This window comes from Typopeltis vanoorti, chromosome 12 (assembly GCF_054136105.1).
Source record: "Typopeltis vanoorti isolate ZY-2024b chromosome 12, IOZ_Tvanoo_1.0, whole genome shotgun sequence".
Classification (NCBI taxonomy): domain Eukaryota; kingdom Metazoa; phylum Arthropoda; class Arachnida; order Uropygi; family Thelyphonidae; genus Typopeltis; species Typopeltis vanoorti.
This window is the reverse complement of record NC_143560.1, coordinates 139657106-139676052: the sequence shown is the minus strand read 5'-3', so window position 1 is coordinate 139676052 and position 18947 is coordinate 139657106. Positions and strand designations below refer to the sequence as shown.

Genomic DNA, 18947 nt, shown 5'->3' with positions numbered 1-18947 from the left:
AACATTGTTTATGAAATGTCAATAACAAAGGAGACAAAGTTACCACTGTAATTCACATTGTGTGGATAATTAATTTACTGAAAATACATTTTTTCTGCACTGTGAAGAAGGAACTTCGCTGTTTCAAGCCCAATGTTGAAGAGCAGCAATGACAGCACATGATGGTAAACTGGAGCGGAAGTTTCTCAGATTCATTTCCGAGCATGCGCAGAAGCAAAAAAGAATGTTATTGAACATTGCCAGGCATTTAGCTGTCTATGGAGCAGAAAAGAAACATAGCTGTGGAGTTTCTGTTTCTCCAGTATATGAAGACTGGCCAGAAATTAGAAAAAAGTTAGAAACAGAAGACAGAGAGGATATCCTCATATAAAGAGATAAGTGCAAAGTTTTAGTAGTTATTAATCCATAAAGGATTTATTTCAATTGAAGCTGAAAGGAACTTTATTAATTTCTAGTTCATATGGAATGAGCCCAGTAAAGTTTTTTTTTTTTCTTTAAGGATTTCCAGTCTGATATGCAATTTATAACTGTTGGCAAGTTTCGGTCATTTCTTCAGATGCTTTCATATAGAAGGCAAGGTTGCTCTGTTGATAATGTTGATAAGGTTTTAAGAAGAATGCTGAGACTTTCACATAGAAAGTTAATTTATTTTAAAGTGATATAGTTTTAATTGTTAATTCAGTGGAGTTTGCTGTTAATTTCATATAGAAAGTGAAGTTACAGAACCATCTTGGATGAAGACAAGATATGTTTCTTCAGTGTTCTGTGAGTTAAGTTTTAAGAAGAATTTCATTGTCTTGTGTTGCTACCATACAGAGAACAGTTTGGTGTTAGTCTTTCTCCTGAGTGAATTCAAGAAAGAATAAAGGTTCTATAAGAGGTAAGAGAATAAATGTGGGCTGGCCTGGTTGGCCGAGTGGTAGGCATATCCGCTCTCCAGACAAAAGGCTGTGGGTTTGAATCCCACCATGGGCATAGATGTTTGTGATTGTCTGTGAAAATACTAGTGGTAGTGGTGAGCAGTAGATGCCACTGGTGTAGTTGCAGTTCATTGTAGTTGATCAACTGAGTGGTGGAGACAGAGAGTTGTAGAGTAGGTACCCTTCCTCGATGAGTCTTTATACTTCCTGAAGGTGTCACGTAATAATAATAATACAAACCTACAGATATTGTCCTATGTATTATGTAATGGTAAAGAAGTTGCATAGTTAGTGTTTTTCTTGTTGTGATTTAAAGAAAATACACTGGAACTTGCATAGTAGTTAATTTGATGTTGTATATATTTATGTTATTTGTAAATTAAAGATTTTTATTTTGATAAAAAAAGAGTGTGAAGACTCAATCTCTTAATGGGGTCAAATGGTTATTAAGATTGTTTAAGAGGTTAAATTACATATGAGATATCCTGGGATATGAACCTATGTATAAGGTTAATTGGAAGATTAGTGTGTTCTTTTTATTCTGAATTTACCACTCAGAGTGTGTGAGTCAGTGAGTAAGTAAAAATACGCATGCATGAGCACACACACCAAAAAGATTTTTTTTAAATATTTATCCCATACACAAGAGGTAAAAGAACCTATAGCACATCAGCGGCATGTGTGATGTGCAGATGAGGATTGAGAAAGAAGAGACCTATTGAGATTATTCTTAAAACGCTGTAGGCTGAAATTGTTGGGAAACCCATCATGAAGAAGGCTGTTCCAGAAGACATAGGTAGATGGAATAAATGAGGAAGAGGAGAAGCATGTTCAATGAGTTTGTAGTTGTACTATAAAGGGATGTTGGACAGCAGTTGTTACTGTTTTAACAAGTCTAACAGATTAGAATGATGTTTGCCAATTCAATGGAGCAGTGACCATGGAAGTACCTGAGGAGACAAGGAACAGAAACATTGCATCTGTGAGATAGAGACTGAAGCGAGTTTGTGAGGGATGGGTCATCAATGAGCTGAATTGCTCTCCTCTGGACAGCATCAAGAATTTTTAAGTGCACCACCCCCAGATGTGTGTACAGTATGCACTTACCACAGCTACACACAAGCCATTAGTGTGGTTACACTATGTAATGATGTGTTTGCCATCTGGCCCCATGAACAAGACACTTTGGATGCATCATTTGTCACCTACCTAAACAGCCAACACTCCCAAAATCCACTTCACAGTAGGAAAAGAATCAAATAACTGTTTGAGTCAGCCATGGCTTTGAAGAATTCTCCTAACCTAAACAAATATGGCTGCATTAATTTGCCAAAAATTTGAGAGACTTCATCATAGGAGCAACTCCCACATAGCTTTTTTTTTTTTTACAACATTAGAGGGTACCAAAATATGACTTTAGATCTTTTGTCATTACATTTGTATTGTTTCACTTACTCACTGTTACGTATGCTAGCTGTGTGCTCTGATGATGCTGATTTGAAAGTCAGTGAAATATAAGCAGTTAATAAAACATCTTTTGATAAAATTGTTTGGTGTTGCTAGTACCATTAAAAATAAGTCATGAATAACCATCAACACCTAAATTTACCTGTTAGATAGAAGGGGAACCAGTTGGAGTTGTGGATATTCAGGTCACCTAGGATGATGACTTCAATGTTTGGATAGCTGGATTGTAGATGTTCACATTTCATGGAGAAGATGAAGAGGTCTGTGATTTTCAGAGTTTAGAGACCAGTAAATGAAGCAGAGCAAATGCAGCAGTTTGTATATTTGAATTATTCAAAGGTGTAAAATTTACAAGAGGAAGACAAGGCTTACCTCCTTCAACTATAAACAATACTGCTTCCCATTGTAAATACGGGCAAAAAAGTTATAAATTTATCAAAAATTAAATATTAAAACCTTGTCTATATTATATATAAAAACTTGCCTACCATGTCAGTTCACACTTAATGCATGCAAAACAGATAAAACTCAGAAAATAAAAACAGCAACTCATGACAAATGACAACATTCCTCTAGGTGCTGTTGTCTCAGAACTCACCCTGCATTGCCTTCTGAGCAGTTTAAAATTACTAGAACACTAAGAATTTGAACTGCCATGCCATCTGTACATCTTTTCAAAGAACAAAAGTGTATGTATTTTGAATGCACACCAGGGCTATTAAAGCAAATATGATGCAATGTTTATGCATCAAAAAGTGTCCTCTTCATGAAGTATTAGTATATTGTGTTTACTTTTAGGAATCATACGAAGTCTGGAAACAATCAGGAGAGTTTTGAACAGGAATAAATGCAAAAATATCAGTTATATTGCTATTATTATATTGTTGGATTTAGTTTAGATACAATGGTATCTATGAATATTTAATTATATTTGGATTATTATATAATGTACAATCACAGTATGGCACAAGGTGCAATAATACATACCATACCAATGACACTCAAAAACCTCAATATTTAAAGAGTTCAACATAAGGAATTTTTTGAGAGTACTATGTACTTCCCCAAAATTTAATGACGGACAAATGAGTTCAACATGTGGGACCTTGGTGTGCATGAGAGAGAGAAAGTGTCAAGAGAAATGTACTCGTTATCAAGGGTGAATGGTTTGTGATTTGATAGTGGAAATCATGAGGGTGTGACTGCCAGAAGGTGCAGATCATGTCACAAGTGGAGAGAAGTGTACATTAAATAAAAGGTGCAAAAGTGTGAGTGCCAGAAGAGTGTGGATAGGACTGGGAGAATGAGCAAATCCAATAACAGAACAAAGTGTGAGTTTGTGTCATTGTGGAAATGTCTAGTGAACAGGGAAGAGGAGAGGTGAGATGAAAGAGAAAGGAAGGTAATACATGGCAATTCCATGATACTCTATAAGTGTGACATTATTGTCTTTTCCAGGTGTGAAGATGAAGGATGTCGGTGATGCGGTTAGAATCAGAAAGAGCTGACTGTTTCGTGAGTAAGAATGATTTGAAGGGTAACAAGTATGGAGTGAAACAGGATATGCAAGTAACTGTTACTCAAGAAGTGAAAACAAAGAGCAAGCATGATTAGATTGAATCTTGCCAGACTTAACCTTATGATGATGAGAAGAAGAACCATAATTGCAAATTAATCTTTATGTAGGAAAAATGGTTTGTAGATATATGGAGTGAATTCGATAAATGGAAGAATTTATATAAGACTAATGGTCTACATCATATGGAGTTGGAGAGAGTTTATCAGATCTTAAACATGAATGCTACAGTCACTACAAGACACACACAGCTATGGGCAAGGGATATTTGATGCTCGTGAATAACATTGAAGAGTATCTGAATCAGTTAATTAAACTTGACCAAAAGTTACTGGCATTAGTGAGACCTGGTTGACAGAGGATAATTTAATTATAAAAAAAGAATATGAAGGATAGTATATTTTCAGGCCAGACAGAGAATAGGATGAGGACAGGGCATATGCTTATAATAGCAGAAGTGCAACAAACAAAGGCAAATGTTCAATAGAAAGGAAGAAACATGAGATAAAGTATATTTGAGGCTATTTAGCCTGAGAAAGAGGTCAGAATGTAATAAAATATACTGTGAGTTACTACTATAGGCCAAGAGTTATAAAAGAAGACGTAAACAGTATGCATTGGGATATTATGCATAGCTCAATGAGTGTAGGAAGACTAATTATTATGGGAGACTTCAAATATGAGTTATAGATTGGAAAGAGGGAAAGAAGTAGAATTTATGGGGATAAGAGATAAATATTTGAAACAGCATGTGATGGAGAGGATAAGGAGTGGGTCTGAAAATGCTTTGGTATTACCACCAGAGAATCTGTCCATAGCTTTTGTGGTCTGCTATAACTTTTGCTATGGTGCCATATGACCTTTGCTTTTCTTCCATCAATAAACCAATGAAATCAACAGCTATGGACAGATCCTATGTCCATGAAAAGGGTTCATAATCTTGTCTGTAATTGTAGAAAGTGATCAAGCAGTAATGACCTGGGAGGAAAATAACCATGTAGAATTTTAATTCAGGAATATATATTGAATTAACTGACTGGTAATTACAATAAACTTAAGTGCTTGGAGTAGTGCAACAGAATAACACACTGCAAGGGAAGAATATCTATATTACATGGCAAGTGATGTTTGAGAGAAGTAGTATCAGACCATGTGCTGGGGGTCAGGAGATTACATGAGATGGGCAGAAATTAAATGGATGAATAGCAACATTAAACAGGAGATGCAAAAATAAATAAATAAATGTTGTGAAAGAAAAAGATGGTCAAAAGACTCATCAACAGTACAAAGCATGGGCAAAAAGCACAACCAGCATGGTAAGGAAAGAAAAATTAGATAAGAGGAAACTAACCAAGCAATTCCAAAAGAAATCTCAGTTCTTTCACAACATGAAGAGTAAGAGGAAGAATCAGTGTGGAATGAATGCAGGCTGATAGTAGTAAGGGGATAACAGAAGCAGAAGAATAGTTAAATTACTAAATGATCACTTTGTGGGGGGGGGGGGGTGTATCATTCAAGTGAAGATATTACAGTAACAAATGTGACAGAGACTGACACAAGAATAAATAGAGAACTGGTTGTAGCTAGTATATTACAAATTCTCAATGTGATTTCAAGGCATGTGATCTCAATGCATGTGATCTCAAGGCATGCATTCTCAATGCAAATCCATGGAACTTTATATAATATTCATCCATATGTTATGAGAGGGCTCAGGAGACATGTGGTTGCCTCTGACCAGGCTGTTTACGCCTCAGCTATGGCAAGGTCCCAAGAAGTAAAGTAGACCCAAGACAAGACAAGATGTAGCAAACTACAGACCAATCAGAATTTCAAGAATGGGTGGACATGAGCAAATACCCTATGGGGAAAGAATGCTTTGTAAAGGATAGGTCTTACCTTAGTAATTAACTCACTTTGTAATCGAAGATTTAACAGGATACAACACACAAAGTTATTACATAAATTGCAGCAAATGGGGATGGGTATTAAATTGGTGACATGGATAATAGGACAGCTGAAGAATAGGCATCAATGTGTAGTATATAGTGAAGCCAAATCCAAGAGAGGGTAGTTGACACATGGCATCACAAAGCTCTGTTCTTGGGCCACTGCGCATACATGAATTATATAGAAAATGATTTCAGAGGAAACAACCAGTTATTTCTGATAATAAATTACAAAGGACAATTGTCAAAGATAATGTATGTAAAGTTAGTTAAAAATGGCAAATTTGTACATGTATATATTACCATCTACTTTGTGAATTTTTGAGGATCCATATATATGGGTAGTTTCGCATTCAACTGTTGATAGTATAGATCAGGGGTGGGGAACCTTTTTAGTATCAAGGGCGAAAATTGCTAATTTAAAAACTTCTGCGGGCGACTGGCAAATTTTAACTCTTATATATATATAGTGTGTGTAGCGTGCAATATATATCTTACCAGATGTATGACGATCATATTATATGTAATATAGGTATTTTTAGTTTTGTATATTTAATTATTTAAATTTAAATAAATTTAATTATAATAAATTTAAATTATTATAAAATTTTATTTACATATACATACGAGTACATCAGCAAAGGGGCGAATTGAAATAGACTCGCGGGAAAAATTTCGCCTGCGGGCGAGGGGTTCCCCACCCCTGGTATAGATAATCAAACATGCAAACTTGCCAACCAGCTGGCAAAGTTACACTTACCAGTGACAGGCAACTGAACTTAATCTATCAAGGATTGCTCTGATAGTGTTTGCTTATATTTCACAAATTGCAGGCAACTTGTTCCAAATTTTTTTTAGCAAATTGCAAAAGAACCAAGATCAAAACAGTATCAAATGTTATGATTCTACTAACAAAACTTTGTTAGTGGAATCTTAAAAATGAATTGGTAAAAAAAGTGATATTCTGTTATTCACTCAGCATGTGCTCGCATAAGAAGCTAACTTCAAAGTTGCATAGCTAATATAATTTCACTTGATGCTTTTTTGTTTCAAGTAAAGGCTGAATAAAGATATTAATAGTAGTTGCACATTTTCAAGTGGAATATATGTATTCCAGAGTGAGGTAGACAAAGCAGAAGTGATGTTGCATGAACATTGTACTAGTCTTAATTTTCAAAATGTTCCAGATACTGATTGTTTCAAAATGATATATACATCTGATTTTTCTAACATGAAAAATCTGTGCTATCGGACTATGTCTATTTAAGACATGGTCCGAAAGTGCACTGCAGCTCTCTCAAACCTAAAGGTTTGTTTAAATCTTTTGAGACTTCCTACACCTAAACAAGAATGATTTGATACCTATCTTAAGAATGAGGGAAATAGTCATCCATAAAAGGAATGTGTAAATGGAAAAATATTCATCAACAGAATCACACTTTTACCAGCTATGTCATCACTTTGTTGAATGCAGAATTTAATTCTATATTGGTTGTCTGATAGTTTCTCTAAGTTGATCATGCTAGTTGAAATTTTTTCTAGTGATTAGTATGGTAATTGTTTCTCAGTAGAGCAAAACCTCACTCTGTAATACCGTATTTGCCGGCATATAAAACGCACCCCCTTTTCTATACAATTTTTTAGGAAAAAAACTTTATCACTGAATATTATAATGAATTTACAGTATTTCAAATATTAAGTAATAAGTAGGTCTACTTTCAACAAATACCTAATCTAACTAGGAAAGAGTACCCACCTTTTAATCTTCTTCATCAAAACCCAGAAATTCATCTCCAGAGCTAAATGAAGAGACACTTGAAACCTCTTCCAAATCAGAATCTGAGTCCTCATACAACAAATTGTCCTCTGTACCATCCAGTGCATTACTAATGCCACACTTCTTAAATGATTTAACTAATGTCTTAGTTTTCACAGCATCCCATGAAGTTTTGACCACTCACAAACTTGCGAAATGCTAGGCCTCTTCCTTCTTCCTGGTGGCATAACCTCAAAATCTGAAGACTGCATCCAGTTGTTCTTCCAGATGGCCTTCAAAAATCCCTTAAATTTATTAATACATACATCTAAAGGTTGAAGCTGACTACTTAGACCTCCTGGAATTACAGCTGAGTTTTCGATTCCTTGAGTTGATTTTTAACATCTTCTATTCTGTGAGTATCTGAGTATCGGCGTATAAGACGCACCCTGTTTTTCAAAACTATTTCCAAAGGAAAAAAGTGCATCTTATACGCTGGCAAATATGGTATATTCCACTTGAATATGTGCAACTACTATTAATATATTTATTTAGCCTATACTTGAAACAAAAAAAGAGCATCAAGTGAAATTATATTAGCTATGCAACTCTGAAGTCAGCATCTTATGAGAGCACATGCTGAGTGAATAACAAAATATCACTTTTTTACCAATTCATTTTTAAGATTCCACTAACAGGGGTGCTTAAGGGTCAAAGCTGTATAACTGAGAGGAGACCTCCACATAGCCTTTAAAGGAATGCGGAGAACTGACCAGGGCTTCTGACCTAATGTCCAATTCTCACCTTCTCGTGGTGCACCCTGTTGGATATCTACTTTGATAATGAACGAAAGAGGATGGGCTGGCAATTTGGGATTTAGCAGACCAAATTGTATTCTTATTGGTTAAACCAAAATAAAAATGATGGTACAACATGACAAAATTTCATGCCGGCTGGGGCGTCGCCCAGTTAAACAAGGCCACCGTTCTTTTCGCCACGGAACCAGGACGAACAGCAAAAAGTCGCTACTGGAACAAATCTGAAAACACACCCCAACACAACATCACCAGAGTTAAAGATCGGTACTATCAACGTAAGAAGCCAGAATGGCAAAGAAATGGAGCTAGCTGAGGAATTAGATAAGTACCAGATCGACATAATAGGGGTGACTGAAACAAAAAAGTCCAAAACTGTTGAGATCTTTCTGAGCAATAAATACAAAATGTTATATTCAGGCAATGACAATCAAGGAAAAGAAGGAGTAGCCATAGTATTCAACACAAAATACAAGGCTAATCTTCTTGAATGGCAGGCAGTCTCAAGTAGAGTAATGTGGGCAAATATGAGAATGGGGAACTGGACAATGAGACTTATTTGTGCCTATGGTCCCACAGAAGGTTCTACTAAGGTAGAAGTGGAGGAATTTTTTGATGCTTTAGAAAAAGCAACTGACACAATGAAAAAGGAAAAGTTGGTCCTTGTTGGGGATCTAAATAGCAGAGGTAAAATGATTGTGAGACATATGAAAAATATTTTGGGAACATTTGGAGAAAAGAGCAAAGCTAATAATAATGGCAAATATCTGTTGGATTTCTGCTCAGGACATGGACTGGTTATTACTAACACCATGTTCCAACATAAAATTGTGCACAAATTCACATTGAGAGAAGAGGCTAGGAATAAGGAAAGTCTCATTGCTTATGATATTGTTGATAGTGATGTTTTCTCCCTGGTGCAGGACACCAGAGTGTACAGAGGATTTGAAATTGGAAGTGATCACTATTTAGTCTTGAGCAGGATAAAATTGAATTTCATATTGAAAAGAATAACATGTAAGAAAGTTTTAAAGCGAATAAAAGTTGAGCAGCTCTCAGATGTGAACTGTAGACTAAAATACACAAAGATTATTGAAAAAAAATGAAAGCGTTTGAGAACAGGAATCAAACCTTTGAGATTCAGTGGCAAACTCTGAAGAAAACATTGATTGATTCTGCCAGAGAGGCATGTGGTGAGGTTGTGTGCAAGGATAAAAAAATCAGAACTCCCTGGTGGACACAGGAAGTTAAAGATGCAATGAAGGGAAAGAAGAAAGCGTATCAAAAGTTCCTGGCAAATAAGTCAGCTTTTACTCTTACAGAATACAGAGACAAATGCAAGAAAGCTAAACAGTGTGTAAAACTAGCTAAACAAAAGTCATGGGAGGACTTTGGCAAGAATATAGAAAATAAATATCAAGAAGGTGGCAAAATATTCTGGAGTTTGTTGAAGAAACTTAGGAATGGAGGAAAGAGTGCTCTAAAAGGAGTTAGAGATGATAAAGGAGACATGAAAACAGGAGAAAAAGATATCCTTGAAGTATGAAGTAATTACTTTGAAAAACTGCTAAATGAAACAAGCAGTGATGACAGCACAGTGATAAAAAACACTGACCAGGCATCAGTCAGGAATACATATCCATACTTGAAGTAGAAAAAGCCATCAAAGGCTTGAAATGTGGAAAGGCGGCAAGAGTAGATGATATTCGACCAGAAATGCTGAAGTATGGTGGTATAAAAGTCTTACAGTGTCTGCATTGCATAGTTCAGAAAGCCTGGACAGAGAGACGAATTCCCAATGATTGGAGTAGAGCTCTAATAGTACCCATATATAAAAAGGGAAATAAAACTGAATGTGAGAATTACAGAGGTATTTCCCTACTGAGTGTTCCTGGCAAGATCTATGCAAGTATACTTGAGAAACGGTTGAGAAGAATTGTGGAAGAAAAGCTGGGTGAAGAACAAGCTGGATTCAGGCCAAATAGAGGCTGTCAGGATCAGATCTTCACTTTACGACAAATAGTCGAGAAAGCATGGGAATATATCAAAGATCTGTATTTAAGTTTTGTCGATTTGGAAAAGGCATAAGACAAGGTGCCAAGAGAGAAGCTATTCAATATGCTGCAGTTATATGGTGTCAATGGGGCATTATATCAAGCAATACTTAGTCTTTATTTGAGTTGTAAGTCAGAAGTTAGAATTGAAGGAAGTACAGGAAGATGGTTTAATGTTAAATCTGGTGTGAGACAAGGATGTACATTATCCCCTCTGGTATTCATTATCTATATGGATCATTTTATGAAGGAAAGTGGTATTAAACATGATATCAAAATTGGAGATGTTAATGTCAGCTCTTTGCTTTATGCGGATGATGTTATACTTCTAAATAAATCCGCTACAAGTCTGCAAGATTCTCTGACTAAATTGAATAGCTGTTGTAATAGATACGGTATGAAGGTCAGCAATAAAAAGACAAAGACAATGAAAATAGGCAGAATCATTGAAAATGTCAACTTATGAATGGAGAACCTGTGGAACAAGTAAAATATTTCAGCTACTTAGGCACGATTTTTACTGAAAATGGTAAATTAAATATAGAAATAGACAACAGAATCAGCAAAGCTGGTATGGTGGGAAGTCAATTGAATAAATTCATATGGAATAAGAGAGAAATTAGTCGGAACACTAAATTAGCTGTATACAAGGCAGTGTTCAAACCAGTTTTAACTTATGGATCTGAGAGCTGGGTCAGAAGTAAAACACTTGACCAAAGACTAGAGACAGCAGATATGAGAGTCCTGAGAAAGATTAGAGGCGTGAACAGATGGCATCAATGGCAATATCATATTAAAAATGAGGATATTAGGAAAGAACTTAACATTGTCAGCATCCAGGAATGCGTTAGCAGAGCTAATCTCAGGTGGTATGGTCACTTAAATAGAATGGGAGAGAAAAGATTAGCAAAACAAGTGTCCTCTGCCAGGTTGGCAGGAAAACGACCCAGAGGAAGACCAAGATATAGGTGGATCGATACGGTACAAAGTGCCTTAGACTATAGAAATATAAGATCTGATAATGTTGGAGTCTTGACAAGTAACAGACAGACTAATTTGGAGGAAAATTGTAGATAAGAAGTTAGTAATGATGTAAATTTTTCATGTAGTACTATCATATCCTGTACACCCCTTGAGGGTACATGGCAGGAATTTGATGATGATGATTCCACTAACAAAGTTTTGTTAGTAGAATCATAATATTTAACACGGTTTTGAACTTGGTTATTTTGCAATTTGCTAAAAAAATTTGGAATAAGTTGCCTACAATTTGTGAAATATAAGCAAACACAAGAGAGCAGAAATATGACGTTGATAACTAAATGAATGATATTCTTATTAAGATAAAAGTCCCATGCTATAAAATAAGAGTGCAGCTTGATAACATGACAATAAACATGAACTAATAAAAGGCAAAGGACAACTTTGGTGATTCAGGTGGCACATGAGTCCAAAATCACGGTTGTAGAGATGACATAATTTTCTATGAGTCTACATTTCAAATAAAAGCTGAATATGTTCATAGAATACTGGGGTATCCCAAATGAAATATGTCAGCAAGTAATTAAAAAGTTACTTATTTTTTGATATTTGTTAACTTGTGTCTTATTTCAGGAATTATTCTATCATGTCTGAAAGTTGCGCAAGCCTTAAAAACTACCATTTCAAGATGAGAACACTATTATGAAAATTATGCTGCAGTGAAAATAAGTAAATGACAATAATAAATAAATAAACATGTGCATAAATAAAAGAGTATAAGTACATACAGCAAATGGATCAGCTTGTTCCCATGAAATAGGAGCACCCCAGGATGCAGGTCGAATTTTTTCTGGTAATGATTCAGGTACAGCAACCATGATGAAAAGGACATCTAGAAGAGCAACAGCTGAAGCCAGTGCTATTACAAGACTATCACTATATAATCTTCCTAAGTATGCTCCAAGTGCTGGACTTGTTACTAAACTGGCAGCAAATGTAGCTGACACCTAATAAAAAGTAAAAAGATTAATCAAAAATACATGTAGAGATACAAACATAAGTTTCTACGATTTAGCAGATCTGTGGGAAGTTTTTGGTATTGAGACCAGATTATGATATAAATAACAAGTTTAATAAAAATAAGCAATTAAAACCTAACAAGTTTCTTAAGTCATAAGGCTTACATCATCAGTGGTACTGGTACATAAGTTTTACATAACACAAGCACATTAACAATCAGATGTTTTGATAACTTCACAACTGTTACATAACTGATAAGCCAGAATACAAACAGTAAATTCATTACTGTATGTGTGTTGGAACACTGCTATTTGTTGCTATCACACTCTACAGTATCAGGCATGTTTTTATCTAGGTCTGTGGCAGTTAAATTTTTGATGAAGGCAGACCATACTTGATGTAAAATTAAGACTTGATTTTGATTGTATTATGTAGGGATCCTAAGCATTTGCAAGGCTTCTTTAAACTTTCTTGTAAAACAGTTTTAATCAATATATGACATTTTTGTTTGTTGCCAAAGTACTTGATGGCTGCTGTAGTTGTGTGGAATGCAGGGCTGATTTTATGCTCTCTTCTTTCTTCAAGATTTTACATGTTCAGACATGGAGATCTTTCTCAAGCTTCCTAACCATTAAGTGCCCTACATAACAAATGCCACAAGAGTAATGAATCTTATAAACACCTGGTTTTTTCCATGGGGTGATGTGGAAGTTTTGGTGGACGTAAGAATCTTGAGATTTTTTGTAAAGGTAAATATAACATCACAAAATAGCACTTTTATGCTGTACTTGAGGAGCAACACAGCCACTTTGTCTGTAACATTCTTGATGAAAGTACTTGTAAGGCAGCATGATTGTATTCTTGAAGTCTTGTTTAAGTAAGGGAGTTGAAGATGTATTGAGAATTTTTTGATTATCTTGGGTTCATAACCATTAAGTGCGAGGTTGTTTCAGGTAGTGCAGCTCTTTATTCCTTTCAACTGACATTTGATATGTTGTATGCCCTGTCTTGTAAAGTTTTAATTATACCTATCTTTAATAATGGATCGTGGTGTGAAGCAGCATTTAAAAATATTTTAAAAGAATAATGTTTTTTTCCTCTTTGTTCACTTTAACAACGTTTTTTCATGGAGTGGTGTAGAAGTTTTGGTGGATGCAAGAATCTTGAGATGTTTTTGTAAGGAACCGTAATTTGCTGTGCTGTACTAATTCAAAAGTGAATTTTATATTGGGATGCAAGTTGCTCAGATAATCTTGGAAAGTAATTAAATTACCCACTGTTACTGACCATATAATGAAAATATAATAGATGTAACATAACCAAATTTTTGGTTTCTTCTGATAGTTTTTTAATGTGATGAGTGAACCGATTGATGCCATCAGTTCACTCCCCTAATTTTTCTCAGAACCCTCATATCTATCGTGTATAGTCTTTGATCGAGTGCTTCATTTCTAACCCAACTTTCAGATCCATAACTTAAAATTGGTTTAAACACTGTCTTGTATACTGCTAGTTTGGTGTTTTGGTTAACATCTTATTCCACATAAATTTATTCAGCTTGCTACCCACCATACCAGCTTTGCTTATTCTGATGTCTATTTCCAGATTTAACCTACCATCTTAACTAAAAACCATGCCTAAATAGTTGAAATATTTTACCTGTTTTATAAGATCTCCATTTAGAATGTAGCTGAAGTTTTCTATGCTCCTGCCCATTTTCATAGTTTTGATCTTTTTATTGCCAATTTTCATGCCAAATTTATTAGTTTTATTCAATTTACTTAGTGAACCTTGCAGACTTGCACTAGATATGTTTAGGAGTACGACTTCATCTGCATAAAGCAAAGAGCTAAGTCTGATTTGGCAACTCAAAATCAGGCTTGATGCCACTGTTTTCTTTTTTTTTTTTTTTTTTTAATAATATGATCCATATAGATGAATAAAAGTGGAAATAACGTGCATCCTTGTCTTACCTTAATTTTACAAAGTTGGTCTGAAAAGTTCTCGGCCCTAACAATAAAAAAACTAATTTATAAATTCAAGATTATTTTTATTTTTCGACATAATCTCCCTTTTAAGACTAATACATTTATTCCAGTGATGCTCCAGCACCATTATCCCGTCCCTGTAGTGGTTCTCAGTAAGATCTGCAAAATACCCTTCTACAGCTGCAATCATCTCTTGATTTGAAAAATTTCGAAGAAAATGCTGCTTACCTTGATTTGAAAAAATTCAAAGAAAATGCTGACCAGCGAGGAAGAGTTTTAGTTTTGGGAAGAGATAGAAGTCGGAGGGAGCTAAATCTGGGGAATAGGGTGGATGGTCCAACAATTCATAGTGCAGATCCCTTAATTTTCCCATTGCCAAAACACCTTTATGGGCAGGTGCATTGTCCTGATGAAAGATGATCTTTTTCTTCTGAAAACCAGGTCTTTTCTCACGAATTTTTTTATCTAGTCTGGTTAAAAGATCAGAATAATATTCCCTGGTTATTGTTTTATCCTTTTCAAGATAATTAATAAACAAAATGCCTTTAGGATCCCAAAACACCGATGCCGTGACCTTGTCTTCTTTGGTGCTGAACAACTGGCTTCTGTCCACTGTTTTGACTGCTGTGTAGATTAAGGTGTGTAATGGTGAATCCAAGTCTCATTCACAGTAATAAATCAATGCATAAGATCAGTTTTATTCTTGTTAAAACACTCCAAGCACTATTCACAGATTTCATGCGAGTGCAGCACCCATCTTGTGCAAAGCTTTTCCATTTGCAAATCTTCATGTAAAATATATCCTACACGTTCTTTTGAAATGCCTATAGTCTCAGCAATTTCGCGCACTTTGACTCGCAGGTCATCCAATATCATATCGTGCACTCAATCAATGATTTCTGGTGTTGTTACACTTTTTGGACGTCCTTCACGTGGATCATCTTCATGGCTGGTATAGCCATGTTTAAACTCAGCAGCACATTTCTTAATTGTCGAAAACAAAGGAGAAGAGTGCTCATAAACTTTTATGAACTTCAAATGAATTTCTTTTGGTAATAAACCTTCTTTTACAAAGAATTTATAATTGCATGATACTCAATTATATCCATTTCAAGGGATACAGACAGCACTTTTGCTTCAGACAGCTGTATAAAACAAACTACTTGATAGAATGACTTGCAATTTCACATGGATGCTTATGACAGATGTACCAACTTAGTGAAAAAAAATCTTGTCGATAGTGTTGCCATCTATGGTTGAGGCCGAGAACGTTTCAGACCAGCCTCATGCATCAAACCATCTCTTCTTGTATTTCCTTCAATTCTAACTGTTGACTGACAACTTAAACGTAGACTATGTATTGCTATAATGTTCCATTCACCCCTTATAATTGTAGTGTATTGAAAAGCTTTTCTCTGGCACCTTGTCATATGTCTTTTCCAGATCTACAAAAGTTAAGTACAGATCGCTGCCATATTCTGTCTTAAAGTGAAAATCTGATCTTGACAAGCTTTGGCCTGAACCCAGCTTGCTCTTCTCCAAGTTTCTCTTCCATAATCTTTCTCAACCTCTTTTCAAGTATGCTTGAAATCTTATATAAATTTTACCTGGAACACTTAGTAGAGAAATTACCCTGTCAGAATGCAACTGAAGTTTTCTATACTGCTGCCTATTTTCATAGTTTTGGTATTTTTATTTTCAGGCAATAAAATTTCCTTAGTTTTATTACTTTTTTTATAGATGGGTGCTATGATAGCTCTACTCCAATCATTGGTAATTCGACCTTCGGACCAGGCCTTCTGAATTATCCAGTGTAGCCACTGAAGAACTTTTATACCTCCATACTTAAGAACTTTTGGTCAAATATCATCTTCTCCAACTGCCTTTTCGCATTTCAGGTTTTTGATGGCTTTTTCTACCTCATGTATTGATATGTACTCCTCTCTACATTCCTCTTGAAAATTTTCTAGTATGGTTCTGTGACTGCTTGGTTCGTTTGTCTTTCAAAGTACAGTCATGCCTCGGTTAACGTTACATCTGGTAACGAAGTCTCGATATAACGAAGCCCACAATTTCAAGACCAATTTAAGTAAAAATATTAAAATATTAAGGTCAGTGTCCAGCAATCATCCGATTGGCAAACAATGGCGACTCGTCACATATTCCCAAGCTGTAGGTGTGCCTGTTTTAACAGTTTTGCATGTCATCCACGTAATTTAGTCATTGCTTATACTTTGTAGGGCGTGTTTCAGTGTTATACATTGCAAGAAATTATGTATGTTCTCTGATAGCATTATTGTATATTTTGTAAATATTAATGTTTAGTGGAAATGTCAGAATCAAGGAAAAGAAAAGCAATTTCTTTAGAAACTAAATTAAATATCATAACATGTTGAAAAGGGTGAAAGAAAATCTGATGTGGCACATTCTTTAGGATTAGTGCAGCCAACTTTAACAACCATACTTAGTCAATCAGAAAAAATAAAACAGTCTGCTCAGATGTACAGCAGCAAAATTAAACTGACAAAAATAAAATTAACGAAAACAGTTTGTTCTGGAAATGGCTACTATCAAAAAGAATCACATTTCCATTGAAGAAAAATTAGCAGCTGGGTTCAAAGCCAAAGATTGCTTAACATTACTCTTGGGATCAATGCCTCTGGCGATTTTAAATAAAAATTGTTATTAGTTTACCATTCAGAAAATTCAAAGGCGTTAAAAGGTAACATAAAAACGAATTTACCTGTAATATGAAAACCTAATAGAAATGAATGGATTACCAAGGAGTTATTTACTGATTGGTTTGTTAACCATTTTTGTCTAGAAGTGAAACGGTATTGCCAAAGAAATAATTTTGAAGTAAAGGACCACGTGATGCGTGACAGGTTGCTCTGTCCTGTTGGAATGCCTGTGCATCCTATGCAAATCCTGGGTGAATGGAACCAACACATTCTCGATGTAGCATTCACTATTCAAGGTCACGGTTAAACAACCCTATTCAATGAAATAGGGCCCAATTATCACGTGGCTGGAAACCGCACACCATGCAGTGTGTGGGGAGAGAAACCTCTTCACAGTGACCTATGAAGAGGTTTCTCTTGGACCATTTGCTCTACCAACTCCATATGAACAAAAATAATGCTCAACAAATAATGCTCCACTGTTACAGCTAAATGTAATGCCGTAAATTCTATACATGCTCTTCTGTTAATGTGCATGCAGTCAAGCAGCATATCTCAGTGTGTGTACACACTATGAAATATGCCGCTGTTGAAGTTCAGTAGTGTTTTTTTTTTTTTATTTATTTATTTTTTTTTTATTTGCGCCACACCATACAATTCAAATCTAATTAGTTCAAATCTAAAAATTTACTGTTCTTTCTGATTTGAATTAATGGGATTTCTCTGGACCTATTTTCGAATAACCTTTAATAAAAATTTACTTATTACTAACCAAGCCATATGCTGCACTCCTATCTTGCTCTTCTGTAACATCTGCCACATAAGCAAATACAACAGAGAAAGTAACAGCAAACACTCCTGATATAGATATCATGGCAAAGTACCACCTAAACAAGAAAAATAAAATAGTTTAGGCCAATAATGATATATATTAGGATAAACATGAATAAGGGTAAATGGAGAGGAAAATTCACAAATTATATAATATGTACAGGGTGTTCGGGATAAATTTGACAGTTTCATAAGGAAAAAGAAAATCTTCTTTGTATCTATTAAATTTAATGAATTGACAAAAAAAACATTACAGGCAGAGTTAATTACAATACTATCAACAAGATTTACTCAAAATAACCACCATTAGCATCGATCACAGCTTCAATTCTGCTTCGGAACCTCGAACAAGCTGATGCTACAGTCTCCCTAGGAAGGGCCGCAAAAACTGTTTTAATTTTATCCATTAACTGGGCTTTTGTATTACTGGAAGTGCGATTGGTGTCTTTTTCAACTGCGCCCCATACAAAATAATCCATGGGGTTAAGGTCTGGGGAGTTTGGAGGCCAAACATTTGGACTGGTGAAGTCGTAGAAATTTTCAGACAACCATTTTTGACTTTTCCCAGAGGTGTGGCAAGGGGCCGAATCCTGCTGCCATACATACGGCCTACCATTGCCTACCCTTGTTATCCAGGGCTTGACTACAGTTAGCAACTCCACGAACAAAGCCCGAATTCCAATGCCAGGGTTCTTCAACACCTGTTCCTGCAGATTTGCGAGGAATTCTGCTGTACGAACGCAATCAGATCGTCTGCTAGGGATCTTTCTTCTTGCTACATCCTCGTAGTCACCATTGCAAGTCTCTAGTTCATTCCTGATTGTTTTTACTGTATTCAGGGAGCATTGGGCAGCAGTCGTAATATCCTTATTTTGATGGCGGGCACGAATCATCATGATACAAGTTATT

The 18947-nt window shown here is 35.5% G+C and overlaps 1 protein-coding gene across 1 annotated transcript in view; it reads right to left on the bottom strand.

The window, feature by feature from the left end:
* Positions 1-18947, bottom strand: part of LOC150101259 (solute carrier family 71 member 1) — a 268455-nt gene that overhangs the window by 143185 nt on the left and 106323 nt on the right. The window contains exons 5-6 of the mRNA XM_090401592.1: positions 17980-18094; positions 12307-12525 (exon numbers count right to left, since the gene is read on the bottom strand). Coding sequence (XP_090257718.1) covers positions 12307-12525; positions 17980-18094 — 334 coding nt within the window. The remainder of the gene's footprint in view (positions 1-12306; positions 12526-17979; positions 18095-18947) is intronic.